The sequence below is a fragment of the Leptodactylus fuscus genome, chromosome 10 (genome assembly GCF_031893055.1).
Source record: "Leptodactylus fuscus isolate aLepFus1 chromosome 10, aLepFus1.hap2, whole genome shotgun sequence".
Taxonomy (NCBI): Eukaryota; Metazoa; Chordata; class Amphibia; order Anura; family Leptodactylidae; genus Leptodactylus; species Leptodactylus fuscus.
In genome coordinates, this window is record NC_134274.1 from 56,017,821 (window position 1) to 56,044,621 (window position 26,801).

General features: G+C 40.8%; 1 protein-coding gene across 5 annotated transcripts in view; it reads left to right on the forward strand.

Annotated features, from left to right (window-relative positions):
* Positions 1-26,801, forward strand: part of SORBS1 (sorbin and SH3 domain containing 1) — a 121,624-nt gene that overhangs the window by 89,090 nt on the left and 5,733 nt on the right. For 2 of the 5 annotated variants that reach the window (XM_075258137.1, XM_075258138.1), the window contains 11 exons: positions 3,655-3,824; positions 7,961-8,046; positions 9,655-9,822; positions 11,946-11,992; positions 13,282-13,396; positions 13,478-13,603; positions 14,342-14,536; positions 15,109-15,813; positions 17,401-17,511; positions 21,408-21,506; positions 26,374-26,433. In XM_075258137.1, coding sequence (XP_075114238.1) covers positions 3,655-3,824; positions 7,961-8,046; positions 9,655-9,822; positions 11,946-11,992; positions 13,282-13,396; positions 13,478-13,603; positions 14,342-14,536; positions 15,109-15,813; positions 17,401-17,511; positions 21,408-21,506; positions 26,374-26,433 — 1,882 coding nt within the window. Of the gene's footprint in view, positions 1-3,654; positions 3,825-5,095; positions 6,539-7,960; positions 8,047-9,654; positions 9,823-11,945; positions 11,993-13,281; positions 13,397-13,477; positions 13,604-14,341; positions 14,537-15,108; positions 15,814-17,400; positions 17,794-21,407; positions 21,507-26,373; positions 26,434-26,801 lie in introns of those variants that run through there. The other 3 variants (XM_075258134.1, XM_075258136.1, XM_075258135.1) reach the window with 3 other exon arrangements.

A 26,801-nucleotide genomic window follows, 5' to 3' on the forward strand; every position in this document is an offset into this window, starting at 1 on the left:
GGACTCCTAGTTCCACGTCAGAAGTTTAACATAAAGCTTCCACTCCGAATCCCTTAGGCCCCATGCACATGGTGGAATCTGGACCAGTCTGGTTTGTATTTCATCTGGATTTCCCTGCCCGAGCCCAGTCAAGAGCCTAAGACTTCTTGTATCATAGTGCTTTCTGAGTCCGGGAGTCCCTGCTTCACTGTCCTGACTGTATACAGTATGGAACAGTAATGTTGTAGGTACGCAGGGACTCTTAGCATCATAGATCATTATGATACAAGGAGTCCCCATCTCCTGACTGAATCTGGCTGATGTGTCTATTGATTTATTACTCAGTAAAGTCTCATTTTGTCTTCGATTTGCAAAGTGCTGCAGAATATGTTGGTGCTATATAAATAAAATGCATTATTACCCCAAGAGGCAGTAATGACAGACACCATGCTATGCTAGAAAATTATTATTTTTATTTTTTATTGTATAGGCTGTATTATGGGATAAAACATTTGCAAGTGATACCGTGTTTCCCCAAAAGTAAGACAGTGTCCTACATTCTTTTTACCCCCAAAAGTCCCAGTATGTCTTACTTTCGGGGTATGTCTTACATTAGCCCACCCCCCCAAAAAAATGGAAAAAAAATGACAGGGGTTGATTGAAGCGGCGGCACGCAAGGAGTTAAGCGGTGGCCGCCGGCCGCTTCCATACATTGCAATGGGAGCATGCTGTTCAAATAGTATTCGTTCATCTCTAATTTCAATTGTAACTTCTTACAATTGAAATTAGAGATGCGTGAATACTATTTGAATAGCGCGCTCCCATTGCAATGTATGGAAGCGGCAGGCAGACTTTGCCGACGGCCGCCGCTTAAAGGGATTCTACCATTAAAAGAAGTTCTTTCCTCTGACCACGTCGGAATAGCCTTAAAAAAGGCTACTCGTCTCCTACCTTTTGCCATAGCCAGCGCCGCCTTCTTCCTGAGCTGCGTCCGCCCCTTCTGTGTTGTCTTCTTTGGGCATCATGGATGACGCATGCGCAGTCGGCTCTGGCTGCGAGAGCCTTTTAGAGCCGACTGCGCATGCGTCATCCACGAGGCCCAAAGAAGACGAACACAGAAGGGGCGGACACAGCTCAGGAAGAAGGCGGCGCTGGCTATGGCAAAAGGTAGGAGATGAATAGCCTTTTTTAAGGCTATTCCGACGTGGTCAGAGGAAAGAACTTCTTTTAATGGTAGAATCCCTTTAACTCCTCGCGTGCCGAACGCTTCCATTCATTTCAATGGAAGCGTGCCATTGAAATGAATAGAAGCGGCTGGCACGTGGGGTGTTAAGCGGCCTCCGGCAAAGTCGGCGTGCCGCCGCTTTAAATCACATATAAGGCGCACCGGACAGCGCTGCGCCATATAGTCCGGTGCGCCTTATATACCCGTGTTTCCCCGAAAGTAAGACAGTATCCTACATTCTTTTTACCCCCAAAAGTCCCACTATGTCTTACTTTCGGGGTATGTCTTACATTAGCCCACCCCCAAAAAGTCCCACTACGTCTTACTATCGGGGGTGTTTTACTATCGGGGAAACACGGTAGTATTAAGAATTTTGCTACATTTGTCCTATTTATTTAGCTTATATATAGCGCCATCATATTCTGCAGCACTTTACAGACATTGTGGCCACTGTCCCATATAGGGCTCACAATCTAAATTCCCTATCAGTGTGTGGGAGGAAAGTGGAGTACCTGGAGGAAACCCACGCAAACTCCTTGCAGATGTTGTCCTTGGCTGGATTTGCAGCCGATATGTATTCTGATACATGGCAGGCTGATAAGTTCCCTTTACTGTGAAATCTGTGAGATGAGCTGACTGACAACTTGGCAGATTTTGTTGCTGTTTTTTGAGCCTAATCCAGGAGTGGCTACCAATAGAATTGAAAATATAAAGAAAGGACTTCTACTTCTCCCTTCTGCTCCGTTCACTCCTTGCTTTGGCTCAAAAAAATCTGAAACAAAAAAAGCAATTTCTCCACCAAATATGGCCTTAACCTGAAGCTGACAACTGTGGGAACAAATGAAATAAACTGGAATCAGAATAAATGTCAACTTCATGAGTATTTAGGACAGCAGAGAGAGGGGCTATAAATCGAGCAATCAGACAAGCGCTCTCTAACTTGTTTCACATTAACCATTCTGAAAAGTATATATACATACATACGTACATATACATACATACCTATATACATACATACATACATACATACATACATACATACATACATACATACAGGCTGCAGGTGACTAATGGTGGAAAATTTCATAAATAAAACCACTCGCAGATATTTCTAATGTGTCTGCTTGTCCTGCGGTGAAACTCATCTGGAGAAATGTAGTAAGATTCAATGTGTCAATGAATGATGGACACAAAAAGTCTCTTTTTTTTAGGACGTTTGGAGGAATTTACAAGTGAAAGTGATCTTATAATAAAGCAGGATAGCTGCTGTTTTATGACTGCTCGTATATGCTGCACCCTAGGCCTCATGCATATGACTGTACACAGGTTGAGGGGCTCCATTGTTTTAACAGAAGACACTTGGATGACATTGGAGTGCCTTCCGTCCTACATTGAATTTGTTGCTCGGTCATTGGAAACCGCCTTGTACTGCACACTCAGTTGTGTGCATGGGGCTTGAGAGAGAGAGTACAGGCTACTGCAAGCATCTGCCTGTAGTCTGCTGTTAGACATTATTTACAGAATTTTCCTTCTTACAATATTATTGGATTGAGGGGTAGATACCACCATCCAAGAGCAGTGTATAGACCCATGGATTTTAAACTCCTAATTTGATGGTACATATGCAATGTTCATTCCTAAGCTTGCATGGCTGGTGTTTCATTTGATGTCACATCAGCTTTCCTGAGTTGATATGAAAATATGGTTTAAAAAAATAGGTAATTTTCTGGTGACACATTGCCTTAAACTGATAACAGCACAATTGAGATGTCTGAACCACTCAGGATTGTAGTGTTACAGCATCTTATCTAAAACATAGTTGTGATGTCACTGCAGCTTACCTACATGAAACCCACATATGATGTCACAGCAGCTTACTCTATGGCCAGCTATAGACCACCTCATTTAAGACTCACCAGAAAATCACCAACATTCTACTAATCCACCAGTAATTGTGAGATATTATAGGAATAAACATAGCCCCTCATATAGTATTATCTACTTGGCCCCCCTGGTCTGAAGGGCCCCTATGCAGCTTCCTATAGCGTATGTCCACACCTGATTGGATTGTACCTGATAAAGAGGTTAACAGTTTCAATAATAAATGTTGGGAATGCTGTATGTACACTATCTCAATATATGAGCAATACTTTACATTTCCTAAAATTTCAATAAATTTCTTACATTGTGTTAAAAATGGGTTAAACTTCCTAATTTAGCAGGAAGTGACCCATTTAAGTGAATATTGCTGTTGATTCTCCTGGCCTGCAGGGGGACTGCTCCACGATTTTCACTGCCTGCAAACATTTGCATTCTTTCAAGATTATGAAAGCGATTAAACAAACACTAATGGACTGGAAAATAGGATTTGCCAAAAGACTCTTCACTGTTGAAATAGCTGGGAAACAAGTCTGTCTTACTGTGTGTTCATGTTTTGTGTCTCTATATAGCTCATACACACCTAGCTACAACTTCAACCGCGCCAAAGAGACTTCCCCGGAGCCTCCACTTTCTGAGAATGAAAGACAGATCTACAAAAATGTTTTAGAAGGAGGAGATATTCCGTTCCAGGGACTGAGCGGCCTGAACAGACGCCCCTCCAGCTCTGCCTCCAATAAAGGTGCGTGAACCATAAAGATCTTTGTGACCCTATCAGGTTTACTTTTGGGTGTAGCTGAGTGCAGTTCTTACATATGAATTTGGATTATAATAGGAGATGATCTCATAGGTCAGTATGACTAGGTTTACTTTAGAAGGCAAGCTCACATGGTGATACCTCACCTACAAAAACAAGTGCAATGGACTAATAATATCTCTGGTGATGTATATGTCAAATATCTGTGACTGCTAATCCACACCCATCTTAAAAAGTGAAATTTGAAGATGTCTTAGGAGTCATTAGCAGTCACATGTCAATAATGACATAAGACGCATGGTCAGCAAAAATTGTGCAAACTGTAGCAAATTTGTCTAAGGCGTGCTTTTCATATAGGGTAAAACATTAACCATTTTCTGAAACGTCATAGTGACACATCAGAAGTTTTTAATGGTGGTGGTCCAGTTGTTGAGACCCGACCATTGCCCAAAACAAAGTGGCAGAAGTACTGAAACCCTTTTTGTTCTGCTTTGCACTCTTTGGAGAGGCAAGTAGAGCATGTATAGGCTCATAGAAAGTATACTGGGATACGTATCATTGTTTGGACTCCAGAAAATGGTGTAAAAAATTGGCTAAAAGTCTGTCATTTAAAATCATTCAAAAATTGCGACTTTCTGCCAATTTGCAATTCAAGTGCCACTTTTCTGGTCGCATCTGGTGGGGAGCTTGATGGAAGAGGGTGTTACCTCTGCAGCCTAACAGATTTACTATAATTTACACCAGAAATTGGCCTAAATTATAGCGTGGATCCATACCAGCTCCTAGACTGGAGATTCTGGTACGTGGAGGTCAGAGGATGCACCTCTTAACATATTAGACACCTCTCCTTAGGATAGGCCATCAATAATAGATCTGCGCAGTATCGGTGATCTGCAGGGCGTCCCAGGTGGCAGAGCCTCGCAGATCTAATATTGATGGCCTATCCCAAGGAAAGACATTTGTATTTCTACAAGAATTGTAGAAAGTGGATAGCCCCTTTAAATAAATTTGGTGTACTTTACAACAACTCTTGCGTTCATGATATCCATGTGTTTTCAAAAATTTTCCAAAATGTATTATTTCCATGCAAAGTGATTTCATGAAGTCACAGAGGGAAAGTGACAGCAGGAATCTTGCCTTTAGTTTTATAGAGTCTATGTTAGTGATACATATCCGTGCTTACATTTACTATAATTATTATAATCTTAACGTAGTGCCTTTATTCTATTCTTCATGCTTGCATATGGACCCCACAGGTGGGAATGCTCATGTATTTTCTCATTCCACATTAAACAAGCGATCATATAGTGGTAGTAATTCATTAGGCAGCTTGTATAAGCAGAAGTCATCTTTGTCAGCTGCAAAAGCTTGCATAGGTGAAATTCTACCATCCAGATTCAAACCCATAGCTGCTGCCCAGGACCGGCACAAGCAGAGTGCGTCTCTGTCCCAGCAGAAAGCACAGAGCTGCGAGAACTTGCTTGAACCTTTGACATCATTTGAAAGCAAACAATCGTGTAGAATGCAAGCCGATGGATGTGTAGATAATATGCTGGGAAAATCCTACAAGGATTATAAGGTAAAATCTGGTAGCGCCATGAGCCTGCAAGAGTACACCATGAACTCCGCAAAATGTTCATTCACATCCAATCTCAGGTCAGGTGGCAAAGAGTTCAACATGATGTACAGAGATATGCACCACATTAACCGATCTTCGTTACAGAGTGCATTGTCTTGCTCCAACGTCAGAGATATCGCTAACCACTTTGAGAAGGAAGGAAAGCATGGGGCCTTTCTTAAATTTGGAATTGAAGGATCTGAGCATGTTCCCAAACACACAGTATCTTCACGCGTAACAGCATTTGAGCAACTCATACAAAGGTCCCGGTCGATGCCGTCCTTAGATTTATCCAATGGACAAAGTGTTTCCCCTACTCCTTCACAGCCAAGAACAGGAATGGTGACTACTGGCTCTGCCGAGTCTCTTGTGGAGAGTCCATTGAAGAAAAATGAGGATACAAATATGCAGTTGCCGATACACAAGACCTCCACCCCTAGTAGTAATGTAGAAGAGATGAGTTCTGACCTCAGTGACATTGCTTTAGTTGATACTCTTTCTGTGTGCACAGATGAGACTGACCAACTTTCTAACACTTCCAATGACAGTGGCACCAGTACCCTTAAACCATCCCAAAAATACAAAATGAACACCTGCAAGAGTTCCTGTCCGGCTTCCTACACAAGATTTACCACTATACGGAGGCATGAACAGAAAATGGCCAAGAACTCAAAGTCCTCTGCAAACTCTGAGCGGCAGGTTATTCAGAGGAATATATATCTAATAAGTCCCCTGCCTTTCAAATTAAAGAAGCCATTACAGGACAGTCCAAAAAAGTCTTCAGATACCTCAGAAAAAAACTGTGACCTTATTGAGCCATCCAAGGAAAGCCATGTAGATCACCTACTTAAGCCTTCAGAAGGTGTGGAAGAGAAGCCTTGTCTTCCTACGCGGCAGTCTTCATTTGACATTGTGGAGAGACTGAGCTGCCTAAACGTTAACAATTTAGATCATGATAATGCTAATCTAGAACATGATTGTCTTGACTCTCTAAATAATGGAGATATTGTCTCGTTTCCTTTATGTTACGATTTGGATACAAACAACAATCAGCCGAGTGATGGTGGAGCAGTCACTGGAGGTGGAGTTTTTCTGCATCTTGCCAATATGTGACACTTCATCTGTGTGACCGACCATCTCTACCTGTCATCCACCTTCATTTCCTCTTGAATCCACATTTGTGCTTCCCGTCTGTGTTCCTTCTGAGCTGACATGTACATGGATTTGTTCCTAAGTGCAATGCATAAAGAAACGTAGCCACTTTTATATATTCAGCCTTGGATGTATTTTAGTTGAACACAAAGCTATATTTCTTATTTGGCTATTAATCCAGTGACCTGTAGATCGGAGTAGAGATCTCATTTAGGCAATGGTTTTAATGCTGTCTCACTTAGGACTGCACTGAAGTATACGTACAGCAATCTTCTTGGCCGTTTCCAATTCTTATGAATGGGGCCTTTGATCAAATTTATATTTTGCACGTGCTACATAATTTCCACTATCTCAAAGGTTGTGACGGGGCACTTGGTCAAATTTAGATTTTGCATGTGTTACATAATTTCCAGTATCCCAAAGGTTTTGAAGGGGCCCGAGGTCAAATTTATATACATAATTTCCAGTATCTTAAAGGTTGTGACGGGGCACTTGGTCAAATTTAGATTTTGCATGTGTTACATAATTTCCAGTATCCCAAAGGTTGTGAAGGGGCACTAGGTCAAATTTTAGATTTCACTCTTGTTACAAAATTTCCAATATTCTAGTAGCCTTTGACTAACAAGTAGCTGTATGCAAATTCCGTTCTCAGGTCCTGCCCAAAATTAATCTTTAAAGGAGTAGTCCTAAGATCGCCACTTTTATTACCCATCCAAGGATAAATGATACGTGTCTGAATTCGGGAGATCCCGGTGTATTCCATTTTGGAGATCCCAGTGCAAACCTTGGCCATCTTCTTTATTCTAATAGATTTTGAGTGCAGAACCAGTATGACTGCCAATCCATTATAAAGGGAAATAATGGCTCAAGTTCTCATGACCAGTAGGAGGCCCAGGACTAGATTTCCCTGCAGACGCTTGTCACTTATCCAATAGATAGGTGATCTCCCCATTTAATTTAGATATTATAATTATAAAGGCTTTATATAGTTAATATGAAATTTATATTTTTGGCTTAGACCAGTGCTGGTGTTAAGATCTTGAATTGGGGCAATATTTGCTGAACCAAGTTTTGTCCATTAGACATCTCGTTGCTCGATTCAGTTTTGTCCTGTTTGAGACTGCATCATAATTGTTTTGTCAAATTTCTGTCCATCAGCTCTTATCCCTTCTCATGCCGTTTGACTCAATGTCAGCGGGATCACAAACAAGCTTTTCTGAAGAGTTTGGTTGCAGTGACATAGTATTTTAGAACTGGTTTTAGACTGTCCTGTCTGCTGTCTCGGCCTCTGTGTGCCACCAGAGTTAACATTTTATTGCACTAATTAAACATTTATTGTTTTTTTAAGTAGATTCTGAATCTCCAAGACATTTTACACCACTCGAATACATGGATCACCCTGAAGAATACGTCCGCCGCCGTTATGACAGCAAAGAGGTATTCTTCCCATTACGAATTTTTGCTACATCAAATGCATGGGGATGACATGATATTTTTATAGCATGACGTTACCTTTATGTTTTTAGATCTGGTCTCAAACTGAGATGATATAATGCATTTATAGTACTGGGTTATTCGTAAACCTGTTAAAACTTTCTCCAGGGGAACAGAAAATCTTTGTATCTCATCTTGCCCTGTCATATAATCGAATGTCTTACTGCAGATTTAATGATTAACCTGAACCAAGTGGTTCTTCATATGTCTCCTGGAATGTCCGTGTAGTGTTACAGGTCAGCACTATTGATATAAAACCTACTCAGCATTTTTGACACAATGGTGATTTCCGGGATACTTGCAGATTTTTTCACCCTACTACACCGAGAGTGATAAAATCTGTAAGGAAAATCTTTGAGAACTTAACAAATTTCTGCAGATTTGGAAATCTACGGCATGCAGAAATTGTCCACAGCCCGTAGATGCTATTTGTAAAATCTGAACAATATAGCTTTGCTACCTATTCAGATTTTTCAGAAAATATATTTCGGAAGAGAATCTCTTTAAGAGATTGACAATAAATGTGCAACTTTTTGGATAGTCTGATCTGACGTAGGGCAGATTCCGAGTATTGAAGTTTTAAAGCCAACCATAGGCCGGTAATCAGACAAGAAAACCCTTAGGCTGCATTCACACGGAGTAAACGCTGGCGTTTTTTGTGTGTTTTTTGCACATAGCGCCGCGTTTACGCCACGTAGCGTCGCGTTAACGCCGCGTATACGCCGCGTTAACGCCGCGCTATTTAGCGGTGGCGTTGCCCGGCGTTAACGCGGCGTATACGCGGCGTTAACGCGGCGCTACGCGGCGTAAACGCGGCGCTATGTGCAAAAAACACACAAAAAACGCCAGCGTTTACTCCGTGTGAATGCAGCCTTAAGGTGACCTCAAAAGTAATGCCATAATATATTGATGGCACAGAATATCTTACCACAGCTAGGTGTCTTAGTAAGACATAGTATTTTTCTGTCTTTGAATTTGGAAAAAACCGTCTATTAATCCAAATTGTGTTTCTTGTTTGTAACTTGGTTATATTGTTCCTATATCATCCAGTGCATTTTATAGTCCAAAATATGATAGATTGTACACTACAGTATACAAGGGTTAGGTCTATAGTTATTACTATACTACTATAGTTGGTAGAAGGGAGCCATTATGCAACAGCTATTTTTTATTTATTAAAGTGACACTGACACTAAGTATTTCTGCTCTTCTTCTGGGAGTAGGGGATTTGGCAGTAAACAAGGTGGTCCAGTGGCTGGGGTACATACTTAAGAACTCTATGTTTTGAATAAAGTGTGATTGCCGAAGCAATTGGAACTTTGAAGGTGAAACTTTTGGGCGTTCAGTGAAATCGGACCACCTTGTCTGATGCTTCTTCTCCCAGTGCCATGTGTATATTGTGCCCGGTGGTGCAGCTATGAGTTAGTGGCAGTGTCACAGGCTTTATTATTATTGTCTTCATTGTTTGAACCCTTACTGCTTGCTCTGATGCCCAGACCTGCGCTGACAGCCAGGTTATTCACAAGCCCAATAATGGCATTTTTATCTTAGAAACTTTTAGAGGATCAGCGAAGACTTAAGCGTGAGCAAGAAGAAGCTGATATTGCTGCTAGGAGGCACACTGGGATTGTCCCTTCTCATCACCAATTTATCACTAATGAACGATTTGGAGACCTCCTTAATGTAGACGATTCAGCAAAGAGGAGATCTCGGTCTGAGGTCTGTTCTTGATAACCTTAAACCGCTGCTTGGCCCATAGCAATATCTTCCATTCACTTTCATTCAATAGCACCAATCATTAGTAGCCGAGCAATTGCCATCCATCAGCTTTCTTTTATTTGCTTTGCACCAGCTTCGGGTGGTAGAGAAAACGCAATGACAACTCATACTTAGCAGCATGTTGGCTTGGGAGATGGTGTCCCCTGCATGAATTCATTAGATAATTCACTCTGTATCATTGTGTCTTATTTCTTAGAGCACATCATCTTTTTCATTTTTTACTTTAATTCAAATTTTTTAATAGAATGTAACAAACTAACAAACTAACATGTCTCATGTTAAAACCTGATTCTAATATATGTGTTATATAATTAATAGTAATTGGTTACTCATTGCAATATGTTTTAATATTTTGTGTGACACTTTGTGACATTTTAACCAACTCGTGAATATATATATATATATATATATATATATATATATATATATACAGAGCAAGAAGCCACTTTGAAGGCTTGATGAACCTATATGAACCCTGGTGAAGGGATAGATATTATAGTATATTTGCCTCGCATTCAAAATGGCCGCTTTTCTAGGCAAAAACATCTAGACAATGTAATGTAGTAGTTGAATATTGTGTCACTATTGTAATTGAAAGTGAAGCACTAAAAATTCTCTGTTCACATGACATTTACAGCATGTTTTGATGTATATATTGGGAAGTATTCCTATTGTATATCTCCGACACATGTCTCTAGATTTGTACTATAAAACGCCACATGTTGCCCATTGGCCAAAAACTGTATACGATACAAGAAATGGTATACAAACCGGGCAAATGACTAAAGGATATTCTTTTGGTATTCATTGGAACCATAGATGTGAATGGACACATTCACCGAACATAGAACCTCATAGAGAGTTGAAACTAGACACAAAATATAAAAACATATTGCTTCTGATCCTTTTCCTAATGCGAGGAAATTACCGCTGAGACATATGCAGCTCCAAGATGATAAATAAGATATATGAAGGAACTGGTTTACTCTTGGTGCCCTTTACACAGTCTGATGATAGGGCAAAAAAAGCATCCATAAGATTGCTCGTTCCTGATCATCGCTCAGTGGAAACAGAGCATTTGTTATACCAGGTCTGGAAATAGCTATTCTTAGCAGTGCATCTTCCCATATTCACAGGGGATGTACTGCTGACTATATGCAAACTGTATAGGGGTGAGTGATCATCCTATATACTGTCTGCTTCAGGTGATGTAAAGGCTCCTTTAACTGAGCACCCATCGACTTGTTATATTGCCCCTTGGCACTTCTTATTGGTTCTCATAATAATAAGGGATTTTATTTATATAGCCCCACCATATTCCGCAACACTTCACAATTTGTAGGGTTCAAGTACAGACAAAGAGACATTACAGAGTAGTAGTCAATTCACACAATGTGATTGAGGGTCCCGCTTACAATCTAGAGGTAGAGGGGGGTGACACAAGAGATTGTCTATACGAAATCGAGGACCCATAATAAGCCCTTTTTCTCATTATCCCATATGTAGGCGAGGCCTACAGCTACGATATCAATAATACATGTTACCCTTATACGTTGGTATATCAGAAGACTACAGAAGGGCTTATTTCTCTGCCGTACATTATTCATTATATTTACACAGATTCAGACATCATGGGCATTAATGCCGACAAAGTCTTTCACTTACTTAGATTTGCTTTGATTCTACCACATCCAGTCCCACTATAAATTCCCAAGATTGTAAGGAGTAGGCCAGTCTCAGTAAATGTATTTAGGGGATGATACATTACTATGTAAATGGTACTGATAAAAGCGGTGTTCTTCTTTTAATTACGTCCTGGCGGTATTAACATAACATCACCTCAAACTAAAATATCCAATTGACTCCGTTTCACAAGATGTTAGTGAATCCTCCATATTCTATGTGCTGTGTCTCAAGTAGAGCTAATTTTCTCCGTACATGTATTTTTCTGTCTGTAACTAAATCAATTCTTAATATCTACAAAGTGTTGTCATCCATGGGTTTGTGCGGTTTGTACACTGTTATAACATTTGCTGTGTCCTTCCATTTTATCCTATTTATAGATGACACAAGCAAGAGCAAAGTTCGATTTCAAAGCACAGTCTCTGAAGTGAGTATGAAAAGAAAAGGAAAAGTATAGTTGTCTCATCTTATGTACAAAGCCTAAGATAACCCTGGGGTCGCCAGAGAATCTGGTTTTGGGGTAACATAAGTATAGATTTGTGAAATGACCTTCACTGTTAGTGTAATGTATCTTGGATATAGGCAATGAGGAATTCAGCAGTTATTTCTCCAAAGTACATAGGAGCGTGCATATAAAGAATAAGAATAGAGTACAGAGGTTATACATAGCAAACCATCCTGTTAGACTGAATATACAGTAATAGCAAGCAGAGCAGGTATTGCCATCAGTAACAATATAATATAGTAACATTATAGTCCACTACTTTCCTAATACCAAAAGTAGACAGTGGATCTAATATACATCCTAAAAAATATTATTGACCCTATTGACCCTTTATAAAGCCTGGTGACAAAACTAAGTAGTAGTAAAAGTCTTAGACGTAGCAGTCAAGTCGCACTATTATCACTACTACTTAGTTTTGTCACCAGGCTTTATAAAGGGCTACGCCTTTTTAATAATGATAGCCATCAATTTGAAAAATAAAAAATACATTGTGTGAAAGGAGAATTTCAATACAGGCCTACATGTTTGTGTCCGGATCTGGATTGTCCAGCCAATGAATGCTATACAAAAAAACTATGTCACCCGGTGATCACTGCCCTCCTCCATACAGGAGATACCCACCCGGCCTATCATCGGGTACAGCCTTGACCCCGCTGCCAATGATTTAATGAGCACCCTATCCTGTGTGTAGGGAGAGACCAGCGGTGATGGGAGGGGGGTGGAGAGCGTTGAGTATGACTTTCTTTGTAGTAACAGTAGTATTTTACAATAATCTGAGCTTCTTTTGGAAAAACACCCCTTCAAAGTGAAACTGTCAGCAGTAAATTGGTTACAAACCTAATATCAATACCTTGTAGTGGCGATTCTACAGTTTGGAGCTTTACGTTCATGTAAATTGCTGTTTTATTAATATGCAATTGAATGGTATCAAGGTTTGCCTAGGAATCTAGAGCAGAAACCAAAGATGCCCCATTTTGTGTCATTTCCATATGAATACAAATGCGATTTATATGAAAATGGGGCTCCGAAGACAGACAAGGGAGGTTTATTTGGAAACTGTAGATTCACCTCTACAAGGTACTGGGATTAGGTTTATAACCAATTTACTGCTAACAGACTCCCTTTAAGCATGTACTAGGGTTAAAGACCAAAATACGAAAATGTAATGTCCAGTTTATTATACTAACAGTCGATTTTATCTCCATTTATAGGGAGTTGCCGCTCCAGAAGGGTGATATAGTTTATATTTACAAGCAAATAGATCAGAACTGGTTTGAAGGAGAGCACCATGGCAGGACAGGAATCTTCCCTATTTCTTATATTGAGGTAAGGCCATTAGACCCATGTGAAAACTAAGGAGCCATTTTTCTTTGTCACTATCTAATAGTTGAAACTGTTTCATTTCAGATGCTGCCACAAACAGAAAAAGCACAGCCACAAAAACCTCCACCGGTGCAAGTCCTGGAATATGGAGACGCTGTGGCCAAGTTTAACTTTAATGGAGATACTGCAGTAGAAATGTCCTTCAAAAAGGTAGAAGATGGAAACGTCTTATGATGACCCAAATGGTGGTCTGATAAATGGAGTAATGGATGGATGCACAAAATGTTATGCAGTGTGGTAGGAATAATATGGTTGGATGAGTGAATGGACACTTTCTATTTAGTCATTTTATTTAAACCCTTATGTGGTATATTTAATAGTGTAAGAAGTTGTCACGTGATGTTTTCCAAGACTTTTTAATTGATGATCTATCCTTAAAGATCTGCTAGGGTTCCCTGAATGCCTATTCCACTTCACAGGCCATGTGATGTCATGTTTATTGGTCACATGGCCTGATCATAGCTCAGTTCCATTTAAATGAATGGGCTGAGTCGCAATACCAAAGACAGTGGTTGTACGTATGTGTGGCGTTGGTAAGTACTGAAGAGGCTGCAATGCTTGTAATGCTCATGAACAATGTGGACTCTTCAAACACCCGATCGGCCTGTGGTCCAGCTGTCAGCCCCCTGCCCATTTTGATGACCTATCTAGGTCATCAATTATTTAGCCTGAAATCCCCTTTTAGGCTGGGGCCCCACATTGATCTGCATTATCCGCAGCGGATATGCTCCGATTTTTATAAACCGTGGTGTTTTTGTATATCACAGCATGTCAAATATACATATGGAAATGTTGCTAATTTCTACATACCTATAATAGAGGCAGAAAGGCCGCAAAGGAAAACTCTACAGCTGCCTTAGATTGAAAGATGGATTTGTTTTATTTCAGGGTGAAAGGATAACATTGATCCGTAGGGTAGATGAAAACTGGTATGAAGGAAAGATATCTGGCACCGGTCGTCAAGGTATATTTCCAGTAACCTATGTAGATGTTCTCAAGAGGCCACGTGTAAAGAATTCACCAGATTATATGGATCTGCCATATACGTACTCTCCAAATAGAAGCACAAGTGCTTCCCCACAGGTATGGATCTTTATTATAATATATCATCTACAGTATGAATATTATAGTGTATTCTACTATTTTATGTATTGCCACAAGTATAAAGTTGTTGATTTGGATATATTTCTGACAAGTAGAGCAATAGGTACGTAAGTCTTAATTAGATTATGTCTGCAGGAATAGCAGATAAACATGTAACTGGATATATATATATATATGTCTTTGTACAGATGCCAACCTTGGTCTATGCAGGTATTTTTTATACCTAGCCAAAGTAGTTCAGCCAGTTCTTTTCTAGGCAGGATCCCAATGGCCATTATGGCATTTATTTCGGATATTTCTCAGCATTGTATTACATTACCAAATTAGGGGTGTGACCTAAGAGACAAAATACAAGACTCAAGTCAGCTGTTCCACCTAGTGGACATAAGTGGTATTGTAGCCTTTTCTTATTTCGTCTATTGGATATTGTTTTATGGCTTATGGTAGTTCTAGTTTTGGATTTTGTGATACCTTTATGCTTTTTCTTTTCCATCACATTCTTCTTCTTTTTATGTTTTCTTCTGTTTTTGTTTTCCTTCCATTCTGTTAAGTCTCCTAGCTATACCAGGCCACGTACTACTACTCCACCTCATGTTTCTCGCAGAGCTTTCTCTCCAGAAGTGCAGGCTATCACATCTGAATGGATTTCTCTCACAATGGGTGTTTCCCGTAATAGCGGATATACCTCAACGCCCCCCCTTCCTCCTTTACCCGAAGCCATGCTTTGTACCATAGACTACATAACTCCATCAGCAGCCGCCAGCCCTACATTGTCTCTAACACCATCTGTCAGTCTCCATTATTGCAATGTCTCTGGTAGATCCACCCCAAACTCTGGCCTGTCTTCGTTGCCCACCTACCCATCCAGGCCACAGTCTTCTACTAGAATTAGCTATGTCATTTCTCCACACAGCGATGAGAAGTTTGCCGGTTCAGCTTCCAGTTATGGAGGCTCTCCAGTGCAGATGGCTGCACCTCATGATATTCTGATTTCAGAACTCACTGACGTCTTACGTAGTCAGCATGCCTCCAAGAGCGATGTTTGTTCTATAGAAAATGGTGAGCACGACCACTGGAAAGCATCAAATGATAAGATTAGAGACAATCAGGGAAAGTCGTATTTAAACAGATGTGTAGGCCTAGAGCCTAAAGCCAGCGCCCATTCCTCAGACGAGAGACAGTTGTGTAAGGAGCGTCTTAGCATTGTCAGTGATGTCCAGGAGGATTGCAAAAGGTCTCAGGGCAGTCCCATTAAGGTACATGGTGCATGTGTGTGCTCTGGGCTCATGTCCATAAGAGTGAGGTTTCCAGGTTTTGAGAATTACTCTCTACTGATGAATTTTCGTGTAAGACACATCATCTCTTCTACTAACACTTGTTTCTCACCTCAGCTCCTGTATACTGCAACTTTACTACATTAAAAACCAATGCGTATGTGTCTTCCTAACTAATATTGTGTTATAGCCCATTCACATTGATGACTTTATGTAATGTAATCAGAAATATTTAATACTGATTGTAATTTATTATTTCAAAGTAGCTGATCATAAAAAACAAGAGTATGTGAAAATCTACTACAGAGTACTATAAAGTACCTGGCTATAAGGTTAGGTTCACACTACTGTTATGTATGTCCATTGACTATAACGGATGAGAGCAATGGACATGTCAGTGACTGATGCAGACGGAACTGTCTCCACTTGATGTCTGTCTGTATTCACACTGATGGGCCATCGATTGGGTCCAACTGGTATCAAGTGATTGATCCGGCACAAAGTCACTCTCTTTGTTTTGTTCTCATGATGGAGCAGAACAAGGGAAAAAAACAATACAGATGTGAACTGAGTCTAATGCATAAAGCCAAAATATAACCCGAAAGTTATAGACTTGCATATCTATCCCTTTGCTCAAACAATGTAAATCTCTACTTGCATATTAGGACTTTCTATATGCATTTCCCTGCCATACTGCCATTACTCAGATCTTGTATCTGTGGTTAGGAGTGGTAAGTAATAGATGAGAGCAGGCGTGAGGAAATCTGATCTATCGCCATTGCTTTTTAACTTATAAGACATAGGCCAGCTTATCGATTTCCTTGGCCATACATTAGGGCTGGACGATTCCTAAATCAAAATCACCATTAATTGAAAATTTTACCTTGATTATGATTAATGAGCGGTTATTTTTGGACACTCCCCTTTTTACATGCCACATCCCTATTTATATACCATGCCGTACCCCTTCTTTATATACCATGCCATACCCCTTATGTATATACCATGCCATCCCCCTAATCTATATTTCCATACCATGCCTTTTATGTATATACCATGCCATGTCACTGAATTTTGGCTATACTGATCAATAATCCTCACTGGGACAGTATACAGCTAGTAACATATCCTTTACCCAATGGCAGCGTGAGACAGGATGGTTTATGGGGTAAAATAATTGAAATAATCAAAGTGAAGAAGTTCACAAAGACTAAGTGAGATGACTTTAGGTTTCGATTACTTGCCTAGCCCTACCATATATTATGATATAAGTTTATTGGCAGCAGTTACTTAGGAAACTATCCAATTTATTGGATACATCTAAGTAAAAGAAGGATAAGCAAGTATTTTATTCTGAGAAAGTCACTTTATGAATGAGGCATAACACTGCAAGAGACTAAGGTCACCTTTCGTCTTAGCTTGGTGGATGCGACCAGTGTACCTGTAGACATTGGTTATTGTCGTCTCCATTGTGCTTGGATATCTGGTGCGCCTTATTGTGCTGGTTGTGTAATAACATATTATGGTGATCTGCACTGAAAAATCTGACAAGCTTTCTCTCCTTTAAAGACCACAGACACAATGCCACTGTCTTCATCTGTCTATCCTTCTGCACTGTCTACCTGTCCTGTCACAAACCAGCCACCTCCCAGACTTAGAGGCAGGGTCAGTGTGTCACAGGTAATGAGCTGCTGGATGCGTGTAGCTTGCTGCATCAACATGACAAGGCACTGGCTCTCAAGCTGCATGCACTCCCTTTAACAGTGATCGGGCATGTGCAACCCTGCAATAGCGCCATGTTCATGTGAGCTGAGAATCGCTTGCAAGTCTACATACTAATATCTCAGTATTTAAGTTGTGTATGAATCATTTTGAACATTATGTCCTGGAAAATACTTTGCCTAACAAACTGTAGGTTACACAAAGTACTCTGAAAGAACAGTGCAAAGGGTGCCCCATAGACTCAGCAAGTATATTCTTGTAAAGATTATGCAAATCTGTTTCCTAAGATGTAAATAGGGATACGGTGCCTCTGTTTGCTGCCCTCTAGGGGAAGCTCCCTTGAACATCCTGCCTGATTTTCCCACAAGCCTTTGCTGCAGTGATGCAGGTTTTTGCAAAGTCAGTCTCCCCTAGAGGGCAGCAAACAGAGGCACTGTTTCCCTATTTACATCTTGGGAAACAGATTTGCATATTCTTCCCATAACCCCCCAGTGGAACTAAAATGGCTTTTTGTAAGACTCCACATACCTGACAAGGTGGTCTCTCCTCAAGGAGTGACATTATCCCCATAACCAAGTATATTCTTGTGATTCTGGAGATTATCTCCACACTGCTATGTGTATAGGGGCTGGCAGACCTTCACCTGATGGCTGGTCAAAGGTGGAAGCTACTGGTTGAAGGATCTGTTTGTTTTATTTGTTTCACTATAGATGGCACATAAGCTACTGGGTAACCTTTCATCTCCACAGCTCCAATGAAATAAGAGTGAATGTGAAAGGTTGTTTGGACAGCAGTGTACAGTATATACTATATATGGCTAGGTTACCTTAACAGCAGTATAATTCAGTTAATGGTAGACTTGTGTAACTCATGTTTCAGACTTATGACCCATCATAAAGTACTTACATTGACACCTTTAGATAATGTGTGTTTTTTTGATAGTTTTTATTTAATTGCTTGTATTTTGAGAAAAAGATCACATTTATCATAGACTTTTTCCAAAAAATTTGGCCTGTTTGGCCTCCGCAGCTGGCATGTGTACACACTACATAGCAAGCTGCAGAATGTCTTCACTAGCAAATCCATTAAACTGATAGTTTGGTCTGAAGCTCTTCTCTCTTGTCTGGAATGATCCTCTAAGCTGGATGAAGACCAAATCAAAGTTGAACATCATTGTTCATAGCGCTACAATGTGCCACTCCTCTAGTATAACCTACATAGTCTGATACTGATGGCACTGAGTGTACTGTATCAGACTGTGTAGGGTCATCCCCTCAATTGGTAACACGCAGGAGGAACATCAGAGGAACAGTGTGCTGCATTACTAAGAAAGAGATGAGTCAGAATTGTTATTTCATGAAGAAGCTACAAGAGGTTCTTCATGTATACTTCACAGGCTGTAAGGAATTGAGAAAACTTTTAGTGTCTTGTTGACAAAGGTTGTTCCAGGAGAACATTTCCATATATTAAAAAGGGTTGTTTTTTTTCAATAATCTATGGATAATGCATACTGTATGTCCCAACCATGTATTTTACAAGGAAAGTTTTTATATTTCATATACAGTTATGCAGAGGTCTTCATACCATGGTACATGGAAGCAGTCATATCCTATTCATGAACGTAGACTCTTACTGAAGTTACAACTAGGCACATCTTTGACATATTCACATGAATATTGATGACAAGAAAAGTGGAAAGATTTGGCAGAATTACCAGAATTTCCAAATGATGGCAAACTTGGGCACCTGCAGAATTTTTACCATTTTGGATGGTTTATAGTCATATGTTATATTAGTTTGTTTCAAATATTTTAACCATATTGTTTGAACCAGGCTGTGATCTAACTGTATTGTATAGAGGTCCTTCAGTAACTGAGCAAGTAACCAGTAATTTATTAAATCCGGCAATTATTTCCTGAGAATTTCTTACTGGCACACGTTAAATGTACAAACTCCATGAAAAGAGATCAGAATAGGACGTGACTTTAGGATTACACACTCGCTCATGTGCATGAAGTTGCATTAGGCAATAAGTTTGTGGACCCTTGTAATCCTTTATCCTTCAACTTGGTGTTTCTTGTTTTCTGGGATATCCATTTACCCTATTTGTCAACTGAGACTTCCTCAGGTACCCTAGTTTAGGTAATGTCAAATGTAATATTACTACTGACGTAAATAAGTACCGTAAATAAGTACGGTCATATCTTAGTATGATGTTACATTATTGTGCTTGCAGTTCACATAAGCAATAATGACATACACTCACCGGCCACTTTATTAGGTACACCATTGCTAGTAACGGGTTGGACCCCCTTTTGCCTTCAGAACTGCCTCAATTCTTCGTGGCATAGATTCAACAAGGTGCTGGAAGCATTCCTCAGAGATTTTGGTCCATATTGACATGATGGCATCACACAGTTGCCGCAGATTTGTCGGCTGCACATCCATGATGCGAATCTCCCGTTCCACCACATCCCAAAGATGCTCTATTGGATTGAGATCTGGTGACTGTGGAGGCCATTGGAGTACAGTGAACTCATTGTCATGTTCAAGAAACCAGTCTGAGATGATTCCAGCTTTATGACATGGCGCATTATCCTGCTGAAAGTAGCCATCAGATGTTGGGTACATTGTGGTCATAAAGGGATGGACATGGTCAGCAACAATACTCAGGTAGGCTTTGGCATTGCAACGATGCTCAATTGGTACCAAGGGGCCCAAAGAGTGCCAAGAAAATATTCCCCACACCATGACACCACCACCACCAGCCTGAACCGTTGATACAAGGCAGGATGGATCCATGCTTTCATGTTGTTGATGCCAAATTCTGACCCTACCATCCGAATGTCGCAGCAGAAATTGAGACTCATCAGACCAGGCAACGTTTTTCCAATCTTCAATTGTCCAATTTCGATGAGCTTGTGCAAATTGTAGCCTCAGTTTCCTGTTCTTAGCTGAAAGGAGTGGCACCCGGTGTGGTCTTCTGCTGCTGTAGCCCATCTGCCTCAAAGTTCGACGTACTGTGCGTTCAGAGATGCTCTTCTGGCTACCTTGGTTGTAACGGGTGGCTATTTGAGTCACTGTTGCCTTTCTATCAGCTCGAACCAGTCTGGCCATTCTCCTCTGACCTCTGGCATCAACAATGCATTTCCGCCCACAGAACTGCCGCTCACTGGATGTTTTTTTCTTTTTCAGACCATTCTCTGTAAACCCTAGAGATGGTTGTGCGTGAAAATCCCAGTAGATCAGCAGTTTCTGAAATACTCAGACCAGCCCTTCTGGCACCAACAACCATGCCATGTTCAAAGGCACTCAAATCACCTTTCTTCCCCATACTGATGCTCGGTTTGAACTGCAGGAGATAGTCTTGACCATGTCTACATGCCTAAATGCACTGAGTTGCCGCCATGTGATTGGCTGATTAGAAATTAAGTGTTAACGAGCAGTTGGACAGGTGTACCTAATAAAGTGGCCGGTGAGTGTATATAAGTTATATGTGAAATAATGCAGAAGTCAGTGATCTCCACTGTCAGTTCCAGATGGACCTGCCGTGACCTTCAGTCAAATATTCTATTTGTCCCATATTTGCCAATCTGTACCCTTGTCATAGTGTACTATGTAAGCATTGAACAATCCTTGCTTAGCAATCCACTATATGTTTTATGTATTACAGTGCCTGCTATTGTACATTATGTTTTTGCATGCAGACATATAGTAGTTTTTGTGTGAGAGTGTGAACCAGAAGGCAGCATGGCTTCCGGCATCCGCTGTGCAGTTATGTGATCTGTTTATTGTGTATTCACTTTTCATCCCATTCTCATTGCATCTTTTGTCCTTTTACATCATCTCATTAGCCTTGCAGATCTGACGGTGAACAAACAACACCGACACCTAAAAGTCCCGTAAAGCTTACAGGCTCCCCGGTTAATACCCTGAACTCAAATTCTATTGTGGTAAGCCCAAGGAAATTACATTTCTATCCCTATCTCTAAAGCAGTCGTGAAGACGATACTGTTACTTCTGTCTTAGGACATATTGAGACATATTTTAATTTTTGTGTCAAATGATATATAAATGATATATTTATTTGTTAGATTCCCATTTACTTGGGGTGATTTTGTATAGTGCAAGATATATCTTGTAGTAACCTTATTTTATTAAGGACTATGTGATCTGTATAGATGGGTTTTATATTTTAACCCGTGTTCTCCAACAGAATCTGCCAATATATCTGAAATAATAAGTTATAGAGAACCTTTCTCATTGAACCTGCTTTACTGCCAGGGTGGTGCTACTCAGTGGTGGACAGCTATGAGCCTGTATACAGATATCGCTGTCAGTCACTCAGTAGGACCGCCCACTGGACTCCTACGCCCACAGCTGAGTTATAAAACGATATATCAATCTGTTCAGCTCCTCCTACTCTGTACATATTGCTTCACTGTGACAGGTTCTCTGTAACATAGTGTTATCTGTTTGCCATGACACATAATGACATTACATCATCTACAACATGCACATTTGCTCATGTTTTTATCTCATTAGAGTCATGTTTGTGTTTTCACTTATGGTATCCATAGGAGTCATTCACTACAGTGCTTTTTCCCAATGGGGAACAGGTTATATAGTCATTATCCATGTTCTTCCACAGAGTATCAAAGCCTACCATGCACAGTCTACAATGGCCTTTGTAATCCAACATCTAGCACCAATGGTCATATACTGGATATTTCATTCTATATGTGACATTCTGGATTTTGAACCTTACATCTTTACCAGGCCCAGTCCATGTTGTTGCACCTGCTTAAAAGGGATTAGAGATAATTCTCTGCCTTTTATGAGAAACAGCGCCAGTTATACAGTGGGGCAAAAAAGTATTTAGTCAGTCACCAATAGTGCAAGTTCCACCACTTAAAAAGATGAGAGGTGTCTGTAATTTACATCATAGGTAGACCTCAACTATGAGAGACAAAATGAGAAAACAAATCCAGAAAATCACATTTTCTGATTTTGTAAGAATTTATTTGCAAATTATGGTGGAAAATAAGTATTTGGTCAGTAACAAAATTTCATCTCAATACTTTGTTATATATCCTTTGTTGGCAATGACAGAGGTCAAACGTTTTCTGTAAGTCTTCACAAGGTTGGCACACACTGTTGTTGGTATGTTGGCCCTTTCCTCCATGCAGATCTCCTCTAGAGCAGTGATGTTTTGGGGATGTCGCTTGGCAACACGGACTTTCAACTCCCTCCAAAGGTTTTCTATAGGGTTGAGATCTGGAGACTGGTTACGCCACTCCAGGACCTTGAAATGCTTCTTACAAAGCCACTCCTTCGTTGCCCTGGTGGTGTGCTTTGGATTATTGTCATGTTGAAAGACCCAGCCACGTTTCATCTTCAATGCCCTTGCTGATGGAAGGAGGTTTGCACTCAAAATCTCACGATACATGGCCCCATTCATTCTTTCATGTACCGGATCAGTCGTCCTGGCCCCTTTGCAGAGAAACAGCCCCAAAGCATGATGTTTCCACCCCCATGCTTTACAGTAGGTATGGTGTTTGATGGATGCAACTCAGTATTCTTTTTCCTCCAAACACGTAAAGTGGTGTTTCTACCAAACAGTTCCAGTTTGGTTTCATCAGACCATAGGACATTCTCCCAATACTCTTCTGGATCATCCAAATGCTCTCTAGCAAACTTCAGACGGGCCCGGACATGTACTGGCTTAAGCAGTGGGACACGTCTGGCACTGCAGGATCTGAGTCCCTGGCGGTGTAGTGTGTTACTGATGGTAGGCTTTGTTACATTGCACTGCTCTCTGCAGTTCATTCACTAGGTCCCCCCGCGTTGTTCTGGGATTTTTGCTCACCGTTCTTGTGATCATTTTGAGCCCACGGGGTGAGATTTTGCGTGGAGCCCCAGAACGAGGGAGATTATCAGTGGTCTTGTATGTCTTCCATTTTCTAATTATTGCTCCCACAGTTGATTTCTTCAATCCAAGCTGGTTGCCTATTGCAGATTCAGTCTTCCCAGCCTGGTGCAGGGCTACAATTTTGTTTCTGGTGTCCTTTGACAGCTCTTTGGTCTTCACCATAGTGGAATTTGGAGTCTGACTGTTTGAGGGTGTGCACAGGTGTCTTTTTATAGTGATAACAAGTTTAAACAGGTGCCATTACTACAGGTAATGAGTGGAGGAAAGAGGAGACTCTTAAAGAAGAAGTTACAGGTCTGTGAGAGCCAGAAATCTTGATTGCTTGTAGGTGACCAAATACTTATTTTCCACCATAATTTGCAAATAAATTCTTACAAAATCAGACAATGTGATTTTCTGGATTTGTTTTCTCATTTTGTCTCTCATAGTTGAGGTCTACCTATGATGTAAATTACAGACGCCTCTCATCTTTTTAAGTGGTGGAACTTACACTATTGGTGACTGACTAAATACTTTTTTGCCCCACTGTATCTGTAGGCTGTATGTGAGGTTGCAGCTCATCAGTACACATATAACTGAGGTATATACACAGTCCAGTCACATTAATGTGACCGCCTGTCAAAATCCAGAATAACCACCTTTGGCAGAGCGGACCACTGCGAGACATGCAGGAAGAGAGGGGATGTTGTGATGATGTTCACTGGGATGTTGAGCCATGCCGTGTCATTGCCAGCTGCGCTAGCTTACGCGGCTGAGCATCCACGGCACGAACAACCCGATCGAGGTGGTCCCACAGATTCTCGATTGGGTTCAAGTCCAGGGAATTTGCTGGCCAAGGGAGTACGGTAAACTCATCCTGGTGCTCCTCGAACCACGCACGTACACTGTGAGCTTTATGACACGTCGCATTGTCCTGCTGGTAGATGCCATCATCCTGAGGAAAAACAATTCGCATGTAGGAGTGAACATGGTCCGCAAGGATAGATGCATACTTGTGTTGATCCATCGTGCCTTCCACAATGATGAGTGCACCCAGATTGCTGATGACACGTGGTTTCTGCGATTGGTTACTTAACGTTGACTTCAAAAGTAGGCGGTGGTCACATTAATATGACTGGACTGTGTATATACAGTAGAGTCTAGACAATGGGGTTATTGTACTTATTGACAGGTCCCTAAGTGATCCTTCATATTTGTGCAGTTTAGTATATTGGTATATATACATACACACACATATGTACATACACATACATTCATACATATTATATACATATATTTGCATATACACAGCATTTGATATTACCTATATGGAGTCTGCAAAACAAAGTGCAGAAAGTTTCTAGTATATATGGTTCTGATCCTGTTCTGGTTTCATTGGTATATATGACATGTCTGCTTATTGGTGACTTTTCACCTCTTCTATAATACTAAACAATTTATAATATATATTATTGGATATACCCTGCCCTGCTATATGATAATGCGGGTTCTCCATATAGCGATTATTCCTGTGGCTAAATGTATAACATTGCCTTTTTCACTGAAAGGTAAAATAATAGTAATAGCTGAAATGGTGATTTATTTGCAGTGTAGCACCAGTACAGTGTTGTACCTTTACAGAGTACATGTTGCGCCCAGTATAAAAACGGCCAATGAACAGATAGGCTAAGGCCACAACAGGTTTCATCCGTGTAAATCCAAACATTTGTCTGCTCTATTAAAAAGGTATTCCCATGAACAATACTTATCCCTTAGTCACGGGGACCACAAGCCCAGGTCCCACATGTGAACAGAGCAACAGTGTGTATGTAGACCGATGATCCATTCACCTCTTTAGGACTTATGGACATAGCTCAGCACAGCAAACCATCAGTCACATAGAATCAAACAGAGCAGTGGTCACACCTGTGCAGTACTGGGCACTTGCGGACCCCTGTTTTCGTGATTGGGGGCCAAGTTGTCACAAACTTATTCCTTCTCTTATACATAAGAAATAAATGTTGCTCATAAGAAAACCACTTTAGCCTAAGGCCCCGCAGGACGATTTGCAGTGCTTTAGCACTGCGGGAAAAAACGTGGCGGGAACAATCGCAGTTCTTCGCACAGCGCTTTGAACAGAAAGTTCACAGAGTTTTCCTCTGCAGACTTTCTGTTACCGTTATATCTACGGGAAAGCCGCCAGCGTTTCCGTAGATATAATTGACATGGTGCAATTTCCCAAACCACGCCGGTTTTGGAAATAGCAGCGTGTCCGCGCTGCGGTTTTTACCGCAAGGTGAGCATGGGATTCTCATGAATCCCATCCACTTTGCAAGTGCTGTAAAATGTTGCTTATTTTCCTGTGGCATTTCCGCCGCAGGCAAATTGCGGTGCTTCTGGAACATGGGGTCCCTGCCTTAATTTTTATAGGCAATTCCACCTACATTTATCTCCTGAAAGATATTTACTGGGTCCATAAGCTAGGACTGGTCCTGAACATAATAGCCATTCAGTTGAACATTCCTGAATAGAGACCTCCATTATGCAGATCTCTGGCACCATCCCAGTAAAGTGCCACTAAAGCCAAGTGAAAGAGATGGAAATCTGGGACTAAAGTGGGTCTGACCACTTAGTGTTGTATATATCTACTCTTTCAGTACTTAGGCACAGTAACAACACGACTAACGTAAGAGCAAGTAAATGGGTAGGACCACCAAGACAGTGTCCCATTTTGGTATCTGATATTTTACAAAAGCCGCATTGGCCATGATATGAATTTTTTTTTCTTCCTTTAGCAGCCACTGGATTGGAAATGTCTTAGCTACAAGTATTCTGTGCCTTTCTATGTCTCCCTATAACCAAATAACCCATGCTAAATGTGTCCCTTATAATTTGCTTGATGACTACAGCAACCTCATCACACAGTGAGCACAGGACCAGACCTCACAGAGTCTGAAAGGAGCTATGTGGTAAGAGATCCTGATGGGCTGGATGTAGAGCGGCCACTGGTGCATTGATCTGACTCCTGTCTGTGTTAACGTGTGTTTTTGTTTCTCAATACCAATAATAATCTCTTTCTCGCTACGCCTGCACCTTGAATCCTAACCGCTATAATGCATGACAGAGCCAACAACATTTCTTTGCTAGATTAAGAGCATTTTCTAACAGCGACATGCTAATGCATCAGGCTCTCCTCTGTGTCTCTTGTATATCTGTACTAAATTCTCCCTTCTTCTGTATCTTGCCTGTTTCTCCATGCTTACCCTTGGGATATCCTGCACTCCACTTCATGGACATAACGGGATCTACACCTCTGTTATATACTGGACTTGTCTGA